Source organism: Molossus molossus, unplaced genomic scaffold (assembly GCF_014108415.1).
Source record: "Molossus molossus isolate mMolMol1 unplaced genomic scaffold, mMolMol1.p scaffold_m16_p_9, whole genome shotgun sequence".
In the NCBI taxonomy this organism is placed as follows: Eukaryota; Metazoa; Chordata; class Mammalia; order Chiroptera; family Molossidae; genus Molossus; species Molossus molossus.
Genome location: NW_023425403.1, coordinates 61,149,157 through 61,163,002, shown reverse-complemented (window position 1 = coordinate 61,163,002; position 13,846 = coordinate 61,149,157). Strand labels below are relative to the sequence as shown.

Below are 13,846 nucleotides of genomic sequence, written 5' to 3'. Positions count from 1 at the left end.
CTGACGCCCTAACCGCTGAGCCAAACCAGCCAGGGCAGATGCCAGATAGATACAGACTCTTTGAGAAAACACCTACCATTCCATATCACATCTAAAACTAATGTGACAAAACTCATAATGCATACCTTCCCTAAAAATTATTTCTTTGACATTAATTCCTCATGTGTTAATAATAATAATAATTATAATAAGGTACAGCAACTAACACTGGGTGCTTACTATGTGCTAGTTACTATTCCAAGCTCAAAATGAACCAAAGACCTAAATGTAAGAGCTACAACTATAAAATTCTTAGAAGAAAACATAGGGGTCAATTTTCATGACCTTGGATTTGGCAATAGTTTTTTTAGATATAACACCAAAAGTATAAGTAACAACAGAAATAATAAAGTAATTGGACTTCATCAAAATTAAAAACGTCTGTGCAAAGGACACTATCAAGAAAGTAACAAGACAGCTCACAGAATGGGAGAAGATATTTGCAAATCACATACATACCCGATGAGGATCCAACAGACAGAATATATAGAGAACTCGTAGAGTTCAACAACAGAAAGACAACACAATTAAAAAATGGCCAAAGGGTGCCCTGGCTGGTGTGGTTCAGATAGTTGAGTGACTGTAAAGGATAAACACATGCTATATGAATGTATAGAAAGATTTTTCCTATTAGGAAGACCTCACCCCTTGGACTTTAAGAATAGCAAGAACTAGCAGCCAGAGTTCATAGTTACCCATTATATTGTGTAGTTAACAACTGCATTGTACAGACCCGAAACTGCTTGCTCCTTCAGGCATAATGGCTATCTGCAGATACCTGCTTCTGAATGTGCTTGCCTGCTCGCAAACCTTTAGCCCAATTTCTTAACAGGGGCCAAGACAACTATATAAGCAACCCTCCCCCGAGCTCGGGGCTGCTCTCTCCTCTGTGTAGGATGGGACAGTCACCACGCAGCTAATAAAGCTCTTAATTTGAACCCAGTTCAGAGTCTGAGTCTGGTCTGTCTCACTGGTCTACAACATGACATTCCATGCACTGAAAAGTCAGGGCACATGCCCAGGTTTGATTCCCAGTCAGGGCACATGCCCAGGTTGTGGGCTCAATCCCCAGTAGGGGGCATGCAGGAGGCAGATGATCGATGATTCTTTCTCACATTGATGTTTCTCTCTCCCCCCACCCCTTCCCTCTCAAATCTATAAAAAAATTTAAAAAAAAAAAAAAATAGGCAAAGGGTTTAACTAGACTTCTTCAAAAAAGATCTACAAATGGTCAGTAAATACACCAAAAGTTGCTCAATATCATTCCTTATTAGGGAAAAAATAATCACATCAAAATGAGATACCCACTCACACTCACTAAGATGGCTATCATCAAAGAACTGAAAATAACAAATATTGAAGATATAGAGAAACGGGAACCCTGTGTGTTGCTGATGGTAATATAAAATGGTGTAGCTGCTGTGGAAAACTGGTAGTTGCTCTATAAGTTAAACAGAATTATCACGACTCAGAAATGCCACTTCTAGGGATATATCTGAACAACTGACAACAGCTATTTAAACAAAAATTACACACTCATATTAACAGCAGCTTTACTCATAATAGCTAAAAGTGGAAACAACTCAAGTGTCCATTAATGAATGAATGGATAAAAAAAAAGTGTGGTATAACCCAAACAATGGAAAATTATTCAGCCTTAAAAGGAATGAAGCACTGACACATACTATAACATGGATGAGCCTTGAAAACATACTAAGTTAGGACTTGGCCGGTTTGGCTCAGCAGTTAAGAGCATTGGCCTGTAGACCAAATGGTCTTGGGTTCGATTCCTGATCAAGGGAATTTACTTGGGTTGCAGGTTCGACCCCCGTCCCCAGTCGGGGTTGTGTGGGAGGCAACCAATCCAATTGATGAGTCTCTCTCACGTCAATGTTTCTTTCTCTTTCCCTCCCTTCCACTCTATCTAAAAATCAATGGAAAAATATCCTCAGGTGAAGATTAACAAAAAACAAAACAAAACAAACAAAACAGCAATAAAGAAAACATACTAAGTTAAAGAAGTCAGATATAAAAAGTCACATATTATGTGATTTCATTTAAAGGAAATGTCCAGTATGCAAAGCCATAGAGAGTGGATTAGTGGTTGCCAGGGGCTGGGGCAATGGTGGGGGTGGGATGGGAGTGACTGCTTAATGGGTGCAGAGTTTCTATTTGGGATGATGAAAAAGTTCTGAATTAGAGGTGATGGATATACAACTCAATGCCACTGAACTGTGCACTTTAAAATGATAAATTGTAGGTATATTTTACCACAATTTAAAAAAATACAGTATGGTAAGCCTCAAATAGCTTTTTCCAGAAAATAAAAAAGTACTCAAATATAAAGGGGTGCATTGAATGGATAAGGAGCCAAGTGAAAAGTGCTCCCACCAGCCAAATATGGGACAATTTGAGCATCAAATAAGATTCCATGAGTTCGTACTCATAAAGACAGCGAAATAAATAAATTAATGGGGTACAAGGGAAGGTTCTTAGAGCAGAATGTCAATTTTCTAAATACAGAGAAATGATGGAGCTAGGGGAAAAAAAAATCACTGTTCATTAACATAAAAATGGACTCAGGCAAGAATCAAGCAGGTGAGAGTCTGATGGGGGAAATAAGAGGTACACAATCTTAAAATATCTCCCCACAAATTAATAATTACAAAAGGAAAAATACCAACAATAAAGTGGAGAAACCAGGTAATACCTTAACCAAATTATTATATGTAACATCACCAATGGGGACAAATGAATAGTTTTTGCCTCTGGACATGATACTGAGAGGAGATGACATCTGCACGTGAGATTTTGGTTAAGTATCCATAACCTGAATCTAACCAGACAAACAAAATAAGAGACAACCTATGAAAACTGGCCTGTGATTGATTGATTGATTTAAAAAAACCTCTTCCTGGTGAGGGCTGCCTTTTTTTCTTTTATTTTTTGTTAATCATCACTTGAGTGTATTTTTCTACTTATTTCCAGATAGAGTGGAAGGGAGGGAGGGAGGGAGGGAGAGAAAAATATCAATGCAAGAGAGAGACACTGATTGGCTGCCTCCTGTACAACCCAGACCATGGCTGGGGATCAAACCGGAAACCCAGGCACATGCCCTTGACTGGGAATTGAACCTGAGAGCCTTCAGTCCGAAGGTCGACGCTGTAAAACTGGCCAGGGAAACTGGGCTGCATTTTAGAAACATGTCACTTTTGCCGAAATAAATCTTATTCTTTAGTACAACTGTAAAAAACACACACAAACAAATGGAAGGAAAAAAAGGTTATGTAGCTGGTACAGATGAAAAAACATGACTAAATGAAATGTGGGGTCCTGGACTGGATCTGGTACCAAGAAAAAATGCTAAAAGACATAGTTGGGACAATTGACAAAAACAGAACATGGCTGTGTATTGGTGAAAGTATTAATCACATCAATGTTAGGGAAATTCCCACTAAAGTATTAAGGGTAAAGACCCTGGCCAGATAACTCAGTTGGTTAAAGCACTGTCCTAATAGCTGGTAGAGCACTGTCCCAATACGCCAAGGTTGCAGATTTGATCCTGGTTAGGGCACACATATGGATTCTACCAATGAATGCATAAATAAGTGGAACAAATCACTTTCTCAAAAAAACCACAAAAACCAAAAACAATAAAATATTAAAGGTAAAATATAATCTACTCTCAAGTAGACCAGGAGAAAAAGGCACATATATTGAGAGAAACAGAATGATGACATATATGGCAATGCTAAAAAATGAGTGGTACCAGAAATTCTTTGAACTAATCTTGCTAATTTCCCATAAGTTGGAACTATTTCAAAATGAAATAAGAAGTGATTAAACTTGCAGTGCCACAAGAAAGGCATACGGAGGGTGGAGTCTGAACCCTGCAGAGTTGAAGCAGGGTGAGGAGGTGAAGGAGGGTTCTTTAGTGAACGTGACTGGGGAGATAAGGCTTAACAAGCTTCAAGTGCTGGGGATGGATAGGGTGTGGAGGTTTCCTGGAGGAGGTTCCATTCAGAGGATTATACATGGGAGGCCTGAGTGGATGAGTGAAGTGGGTGGGTTTGGGGCCTACAACTAGTTTAGAATAGAGGAAGCACAACATCCATGTAGGTGAGCTGGGACATAAAGAGAGGCTTCATATCCCATAGAAAAACTGATTAAGTTGCTATCACCAGAAGAGATGCAGGAAGGGAGAGAGAAAGGAAATGAGAAATCTTGGATGTTGAGTTTGGAACATCTGTGTACATTCACTGAAAGGGTGTGGAATGAGAAGGGAGCTGAAGATCATTCTGAACAATGTTAGCAATTTAGGATATGGGTGGAGAAAAAAAAAAGAGTGAGAAGAAAACTGACCAGTGGGTTCAGAAAGAAACAAACAAAATCAACAAAAGATACTGTAGCCCTGGTGGGTTTAGCTCAGTGGTTGGAGCATTGGCCTGCGCACCAAAGAGTTGTGGGTTCAATTCCGATCAAGGGCACGTACCTCAGTTGTGGTTCATCCCTGGCCCTGGTTGGGTCGTGCAGGAGGCAACCAGTTGATGTGTCTCTCTGGCATCGATGTATCTCTCTCCCTCCCTCCCTCCCACTCTATCCGATGATAAATAGAAAAAAATATCCTCTAGTGCGGATAAAAAAGAAAAAGAAAAGATACTGTCTCGGAAATGGAAAAAACAGCTTCAAGAGGGACTATCTCTGACCCAGGCTGCCAGCTGCCATGACTACTTTTCCTTGCCCTTTCTGGAAGGCCCTCATCCTTGCTCATCTTTAACTTCCAGATCCCACACTAGAACCAGCCCTTTTCCATATCACCTGGTATTGTAATTATTAGTGCTCATACTCTTTTTTTTTTTTAATCCTCACTCGAGGATATTTTTCCATTTTTTGTATAGATAGAGTGGGAGGAAGGGAGAGAGAGAAACATCGACGTGAAGGGACACATCGAGTGGCTGCCACCTGCACGACCAACCAGGGCCGGGGGCAAACTGCAACCGAAGTACGTGCCCTTAGCGGGAACCGAACCCGGGTCTCTCCAGACCGCAGGCCGACGCTCTAACCACTGAGCCAAACTGGCCAGGGCAGTGCTCAGACTCTTTCTCCCACTGGATTTTACATTTGAGCCCTGAATTCTTCCTCATATCTACAAGTCCCCAGAGTACCCAAAGTCATGGCTGACATATAGTAAGCCATCAGTAGTACCGTTCACAAAACTTTGGCATTGTCTATAACAGAAGGAAATAATAACCAGACAAGCGGCACTCACAATTTGACAACCAATAACTATTAAAACAAGGGCCTGTGTTAATCCTTGAAGATCAGCCAATGGACATGAGTGAGCCAGAAGGAGTTGTGAACAGGGACAAAAGTGATCATTTTGACTTTTGCTTCAGTATGTGGTTTTTAAAAACCTCTCATTAGCTGGGCCAGTATGGCTCCGTGGGTTCAGCATTGATCCATGCACCAACAGGTCGCTGTTCGATTCCTGGTCAGGACACATGCCTGGGTTGTGGGCTCTGTCCCCAGTGGGGGACATGCAGGAGGCAGCCGACAATGTTTTTCTCTCTCGCTCTCTCTCCCCCCTTCCTCTCTCTCTCAAATCAATAAAAACATATTAAAAAAAATAAAAACCTCTCATTAAATGATTCTTGGAAGATAACATGTCTGTGCATGGTATGGATGGAACAAGGGAAGAAGTCTTTAATGTTTTGGCAGCACCAATATATTTAAAATAAAGGACAAATAGTCTTTAAAACAACTTACTTCTGGAGTTAAATGTACTTCCATAGGTGTGTATGTTGGCCAATATCCCATAGTAAGTATATTTACTGTTAGATCTATAGAGCCCGGGTCACTCTGATTCTGCATATACTAAAAGCAAAAAAAAAAAAAAATCAAGATAAAATAATTATTTTAGAATATCATTAAAAAATTATAAAAAGGTAAATGATGTAATTTTCATAATACAATGTAACACTGTTTGCATTTATTTTAGTCCCTAAGTCATATTCTACTGAAGCCACATAATGTGCCCCCAAGTCACTTGAAATATTTTTTCTTCTTTGGTTATGTCACCAATACAAGATACCATTAAACTTATTTAAATAAAATTTTTATTATACAGTTTTGGGGACTATTCCTTTTTTTCATTTTGAATTTGGTTATTTGAATACATGAGACATTAACAGTGTAATTTTTGAGAACTTTAGGTAATTTATATAATTATTTAAATACTGTACATAATCATTTCATATAATTTAAAATCCTTTTTAAAAAGCTGTTTTACTTGAAAAAACAGAACTTGCCTGCTTGAAATGAACCATAATGTCCTTGGAGAGCTCCATGTCCTTGAACATGCCTTCCAGTTTGCTGGTGAAAGCAGCACCACACTCTGGGACAAGTGAAGGGTGGGTGAAAACCACCAGGAGCAACATGTTGTTAGTGCAATAAATTCCCAACACAGAGACAGAACAAAACCCCAGGTTCCACATGCTTACCATGCTTTAGTTTTGATAACATAGATTTTTCAGCATCAACTGAGGCACTTTTTCCAACAAGGAGTCTTTTTGCCAAATCTTTTTTATAAAATGCTTCAAAGACATCTTTACCTTTTTATAACCAAATGAAAATAGTAAGACATTAGACAGTTAATACACAAATGTTCATTTTAACTAATGAAAAACCCCAAGAAGTGTTCATTTTGACGCAAGCCAGCTTTAATTTCACTGAATCCTTGTGTTAAATTTCCACAAAGAAATACTTTCAATTTAATCAGCAGACGGCCATCACTCTAGTTCCTGTATTAATATGAAAGTGGAAATGTTTCAGTCAATTTTTCTCAAGAAAAGATAGGGCCCAAATATATATATTTTGATCACATGTTCTATGTGCCCAATGCTAGTAAAAATAACAGAGTATTTCTCACCATGAATAAACCTGAATATTATCATAATTTTGTCAAGGATCCTCTCCAGCTCTTCATCTGTTGCTTCTTTATTGCCCGCTCTCAATTTTGAATCAACATGCTTTGCTGTGAAATTAAAGAGTTTAAATTATTTGAAAAATAAGCATTTGTTATATAACACATTTTCTAAATAGAAAAAAAAAACATCTTTAATTTCTACAAGCAAAAAGTGGACAATACTACTCTGGAGCCTTTCCAAAATGACATTATTATATGACAAACGGCAAATATCTGATGGTCTAAAATATGTCCTTTCAAGTCACGTGAGAATAAATACTTAATTACATGCCTTGGTTTCATGACACATTATTGCTTCAGGAACAAGAATGCCCCATCTTAAAGATGTGGTATAAGAAAGTTGGATAAAAAACTCTCTTAAAGGATTTTTCTCAGGGCTTCATGTGATTAAATTCATGGTGATAATGTTTCATCCCTGAAAGCAGAGATTAGAGCAATTCTACTCTGGGTTCCTGTATGATACAAATCAACCATGATCTGGCTTATATAAGGGAGAACCCAAGACTTCTAAGAAGCCCAAACACCCAAGAGTTTAATATTCCTCTCCAGAGAAACAACAATCAAAGAGTGGCACAAAGACCAAATAAAATTGCCTTGTGAGTTTCTTCTGTTGTTTGTTGCTTTAATTAATATTTTTAAAAATAATTTTTTATGGCCTTGGCCGATTTGGCTCAGCGGTTGGAGTGTCGGCCTGCGGACCAGAGAGTCCCGGGTTCGGTTCCCACTAGGGGCATGTACCAAAAAGAAAAGAAAAAGAATTTTTATGCCCAGCCCCTGTGGCTCAGTGGTTGAGTGTTGACCCATGCACCAAGAGATCGCAGGTTCGATTCCCAGTCAGGGTACATGCCCAGGTTGTGAGCCCAATCCCCCGTGGGGGGCATGCAGGAGGTGGCCAATCAATGTTTCTATCTCTCTCCCCCTTTCCCTCTAAAAATCAATAAAGAAAAAAAGATTTTTTTAAAATAATTTTTTATTATGAAATATTCTGAGCATACACAAAAGTAGACAATTGTGCGATGAACTCCATGTTCCCATCATACACCTTCAACAACAAATAACCCCAATTTTATATCACTGTATGAGCCTTTCTTTGCCCTTTGCCACCTCTAAATTTTAAGAAAACTTTTACCGAGTAGTGAAATTCTATGATTCCTGAAATATATTTTGATGTTATCATAAAATAATTGTATAAAGTGGTAATTTAAAAACCGTTTAATCTTAGAAATAGAAAACCTAAATAGACTGATTACTAGTAAGAAGACTGAATCAATAATCAAAAACCTCCCAACAAATAAAAGTCCAGGACCAGACGGCTTCACAGGTGAACTCTTCTAAACATTAAAATAATAGTAATAATAATAACTATCCTTCCCAAACTCTTCCAAAAAACTAAAGAGGAAGGAACGATTCCAAACACATTTTACAAGGCCAGCATTACCTTGATACCAAAACCAGACAGGGACACCACAAATAAAGACAATAATAGGCCAATATCCTTGATGAACATAGATATAAAAATCCTCAACAAAATATTAGCAAACTGAATTTAACAATACACAAAAGGATCACAGACCATGACCAAGTGGGATTTATTCCAGGTATGAAAGGATGGTTCTGCACATCAATCAATGTGATACAGCACATTAACCCAAGGACAAGAATTATATGATCATTACGAAAAAAACTCTCAACAAAGTGGGCACAGAGGGACATACCTTAACATAAACCCATCTAACAGCATGCTCAGTGATATAAAACTATAAGCTTTTCCTCAAAGATCAGAAACAAGACAAGGATGCCCAATCTCGCCACTTTTATACAACATAGTATTGGAAGTCTTAGCCATGGCAATCAGGCAAGAAGAAGAAATAAAGGGCATCCATATTGAAAAGGAAGAGGCAAAATTGTCACTATTTGCAGGCATGATACCCTATAAAAACCCTGAATATTCCACCAAAAAAATAGTTAGAATTAATGAATGAATCCAGTCAAGTCTCAGGACACAAAATCAATACACAGAAATCTGTGGCTATATACTAGTAATAAACTATCAGAAAGAGAATTAAGAAAACCCCATTTAAAATCATATAAAAAAAATACAAAGTATAGGAATAAATGTAACAAGGCAATGAAAGGTCTATCCACTGAAAACTATCAGACAATGATTAAAGACACATAGAAAGACACAAATAATGGAACAATGGTCCATGCTTATGAATTGGAATAATTAATATTTTTATTTATTTTTAAAATTTTTATTTACTTTTTTTAGAGGAAGAGGAAGGGGGAGAGAGAGAGATAGAAATATCAATGTGAGAGAGAAACACCGGCCGACTGCCTCCTGCACCCCGCCCGGGAATAGAGCCCACAACCTGGGCATATGCCCTGACCGGGAATAGAACCAGTCCACAGGATGATGCTCAATCCACTGAATTACACCAGCCGAGCAATCCTTTTAAAGTATCAATACCACCCAAAGCAATCTACAGGTTCAGTGCAATCCCTATCAGAATTCCAATGGCATATTCACAGAATTAGATCAAATAATCCTAAAACTGGTATGGAACCACAAAAGACTACGAAAAGCCAAAGCAATCTTCAGGAAGAACAATGAAGTTGGACGTATCATACTACCTGATTTCAAACTATAATACAAAGTTAGAGTAATCAAAACAACATGGTATTAGAACAGAAACATACACACAGGACAATGGCACAGAATTGAGAGCCCAGAAATAAACACACACATATACAGACAATTAATTTATGACAAAGGAGCCATGAATATACAATACTGCAGAAAGGACAAAATTGTCAATAAATTGTGTTGGGAAAACTGCACAGGCACATGTGGAACTGCTACCCTACACCACATCTAAAATGTACTCAAATGGGTCACAGACCTAACTGTAAGAACTGAAACTATAAAAGTCCTAGAAAATAATAGGAAAAAAATAATGACCTTAATTAAGACTTCTTTTGTTTTGTTTTGTTTTTTTTTATCCTCACCCGAGAATATTTTTCCATTTTTTGTACAGATAGAGTGGGAGGGAGAGAGAAGAGAGAGAGAGAGAGAAACATCGATGTGAAGGGACACATCGAGTGGCTGCCACCCGCACGACCAACCAGGGCCGAGGACAAACTGCAACCGAAGTACATGCCCTTAGCGGTAACCGAACCCAGGTCTCTCCGGACCGCAGGCCGACGCTCTAACCGCTGAGCCAAACCGACCAGGGCAAGACTTCTTAAACAGTACAAGAAAGAGCACAAAGTATAAAGTATACATAAAATTGACTAAATTAAAATGTAAAAATTTGCTTTCTCAATACACTTTTAAGGAATTAAAACAAGCTACAAACTAGGGAAAATGTTTGCCAATCATTTGTCTGATAAAGGAGGACTCATAGAGTTTGCATTTATATTAAAAACAGTTTCATCTTAAAATTTGCTCTTTTGAGAACCCGCCCAATTTTATCTTATTTCAATACTGATTAGAGAATGCAAAGATAGTAACTAAATAGTATCTTATGTTTAATATTATCTAGAGATCGATAAAGTTATCATAACACAGAGGCATCATATATAAAAAACTTTCTTAATCCAATTTCTGAGCAGAAATTACAAGTAATTAAGGCAGAGAATCAAGGTTCATCTTCAAAAAAATATAGCTCTGGGGCTCCTAGAACAGGAAATGCAAACTAGGCTACATATTGTCCTTTTTTTCTTTTGTGAAGTCAAACCTCATTTACAGAACTACTAATATATTCTCCCTTATGGAAATACCATACTTATATACAGACACACATATATATGTGTATACAAAATATATGTATAGCCCTGGCCGGTTTTGCTCAGCGGTTAGAGCGTCGGCCTGCGGTCCTGAGAGACCCGGGTTCGGTTCCCGCTAAGGGCGCGTACGTCGGTTGCAGTTTGTCCCAGGCCCTGGTCGGTTGTGCGGGTGGCAGCCACTCGATGTGTTCCTTTCACATTGATGTTTCTGTCTCTCTCTCTGTTCCTCTCTCTCCCTCCCACTCTGCCTGAACAAAAAATGGAGAAATGTCCTCGGGTGAGGATAAAATATATATATATATAATATATGCACACATGTGTGTATATGTTTTTTTGAAAATGTGTCCCCTAATAAGGTGGGATACAAATCCCTCTCCCGACATGGTGAGCTTGGATATATATACATATATATATATTTTTAACTCTAACCCCAGAGTATGTTTTCCATTGATTTGGGGGGGGGGGGGAGAGAAAACATCAATTCGAGAGAAACACTAATAGGTTGCCTCCCATACGTGTCCCAACCAGGGATCGAATCTGAAACCTGGGTATGTGCCCCAAGTAGGGATCAAACCTGCCACCCTTCAGTGTACAGGATGATGCCCAACCAACTGAGCCACACCTGCAGGGCAGGAGCTTGAATATTTTGAGAAAAAAATTTGCTTGAGTTATGCCTTACTTTCCCATATTAAAAAAATGTATAGAAATAATGTGTTTCTACCGATCAGTTCTGCAGGTTTATTTGGCCTCTTGTTGATAAACGTTTCAAAGGATTCCTTCATCAAGTTGATGAACTTCTCATTCCTCTGAAAGCATACTTCTATCACATGGTCCACTCTGTCCTTAAAATCCAGCAGGTCCTGCACCATATCTTTATCTTTTTCAGGATTGATAACAATTGTTGTCCCAAAAGTCTACAAAACAAACACACACCAAATCATCAACAGGTTTGATACCACACATTATTTTCTCCTGCTGTGAATTATGATTGTTTAGAAATTTCATAAATACAGTCTGCAGTCTAAAAATTAAGTGAATACTATAGTCCCTCTCCCTCCCTCTTATCCTTGGAGGATACATTTCAAGATCCTAAGTGGATGCCAGAAACTGTAGAGAGCACCAAACCATATATATATGACCAATGGGCAGGTAATATATACAGGGTGGATATGCTGAACAAAGGGATGATTCAAGTCCCCAAGTAAAACAGCTTGAGATTTCACCATGCTACTCAGAATGGCTCACAATTTAAAACTTATGAACTGCTAATTCCTGAAATTTTCCATTTATTGTTTTGGAATGCAGCTAACTGTGGGTAACTGAAAACTTGGAAAGTGAAACTGAAGATGGGGAAGGGGGGATGAGGATTTCTGTATACAATTAATGGTTTAGTGTTACAATTCTGCTTCTGGAAGAATTTATAAATCACTGGAAAATTTTCTGTTGCTTTTTGAAGAATTTTTACTTATGAATTCCTCAAATAGTAATATACCTATTTGGACTTCTTGGCTAGTTTTCTTTCTCCTTCACTTCTAACTATAAATAGCATGATTTTTAGCCTGGAAATGCTATATTAAAAGTAAATATTAATTCCTGGCCGGTGTGGCTCAGTGGTTGAGCATCAACCCATGCACCAAGATGTCGCCATTTCGATTCCAGGTCAGGGCACATGCCCAGGTTGTGGGCCTAATCCCCAGTGGGGAACATGCAGGAGGCAGCCAATCGACGTTCTCTCATTGATGTTGCTATCTCTCACTCCCTCTCCCTTCCTCTCTAAAAATCAATAAAGAAAAAAAAGTAAACTTCTGTGTGTAACAACAGTTAGCTGTTTGAGCATATAAGCTACCAGCTGAAGAGGTGTTGAATGTAATTAATCAATGGATATATTTTTTTGAAAAACTGGTCTTGCCCCACCAGAGTGGCTCAGTTGGTTGAGCGCTGTCCTTTGCACCAAAAGGTTGCCAGTTTGATTCCTGGTCAGGGCACATACCTGGGTTTCAGTTCGATCCCCAGTTGGGGCATGTACAGAAGGCAATCGATCGATGTTTCTCTCTTTCTTTCTCCTCTCCCTTCCTCTCTCTAAACATGTCCTCAGATGAGGATTAAAAAAGAAAAATTGGGCTTATGTATATACTTACACATCATTTATGCAAGTGGAGGCAGATTATTGGTGAAAGGTACAAATAAATTAGCATAAATACCTTCTGGAGAGGGACAGTGACCACCAGTGGTAGGAGGGACTTTTCACTCTACCCTTTGTACTGACTTCATTTAAAAATAACATACACACATTGCCAGGATCAGCTTTATGGTGACGACTCACTGTGCTGAATATAATCTTCTATTTTATCAATGTATAACTCATCACAAATGGACACTCAGGAACAGTGATTACATCACTGGTTTTTACTACCCAGACTGAAAATTTCAAGGGTGACTCCTCCCTGAGGACTACTTATTGGCAAAACCTTAACCTCCATTAGCCTTTCCTTAACGTAAAGCTCTATTGTTGATCCACTTAAGACAGTCATGACCTTTAGCTTAATATCGCTGTACAGAATCCTGAGGTGGTGGTGTGTGTGTGTGTGTACAAGCTTTCAAAATGTAGATCGATAAGCAATTTCAAGCCTGATATTTCAGAAAGCAGCATGAAAACTTTTTTTTCTTATTTTTATTTATTTTTTATCCTTACCCGAGGACATTTTTCGATATTTGGTTCAGATAAGAGTGGGAGGGGGAGAGAGAGAGAGAGAGAGAGAGAGAGAGAGAAATATCGACGTGAAAGGGACACATCGAGTGGTTGCCACCCGCACGACCCAACCAGGGCTGGGGACAAACTTCAACCGAGGTACGTGCCCTTAGCAGGAACCGAGTCCGGGTCTCTCCGGACTGCAGGCCGACACTCTAAACGCTGAGCCAAACCGGCCAGGGCTGTCTTTTTTATCTAATTGAAATTTTTGTTGTGATGGAGATTCAGATGCAGTAGAAACAGGAAAGAGATCCCTTGTACACTTGCCTATTTTCCCCTGATGG

General features: G+C 38.7%; 1 protein-coding gene across 6 annotated transcripts in view; it reads right to left on the bottom strand.

The window, feature by feature from the left end:
- The window catches only part of CUL4A (cullin 4A), a 65,335-nt gene that overhangs the window by 12,764 nt on the left and 38,725 nt on the right, over nucleotides 1-13,846 (bottom strand). For 5 of the 6 annotated variants that reach the window (XM_036249503.1, XM_036249505.1, XM_036249504.1 and 2 more), the window contains 5 exons: nucleotides 11,535-11,727; nucleotides 6,968-7,072; nucleotides 6,540-6,650; nucleotides 6,348-6,433; nucleotides 5,806-5,913 (listed from right to left, as the gene is read on the bottom strand). In XM_036249503.1, coding sequence (XP_036105396.1) covers nucleotides 5,806-5,913; nucleotides 6,348-6,433; nucleotides 6,540-6,650; nucleotides 6,968-7,072; nucleotides 11,535-11,727 — 603 coding nt within the window. Of the gene's footprint in view, nucleotides 1-5,805; nucleotides 5,914-6,347; nucleotides 6,434-6,539; nucleotides 6,651-6,739; nucleotides 6,840-6,967; nucleotides 7,073-11,534; nucleotides 11,728-13,846 lie in introns of those variants that run through there. The other variant, XM_036249508.1, reaches the window with a different exon arrangement.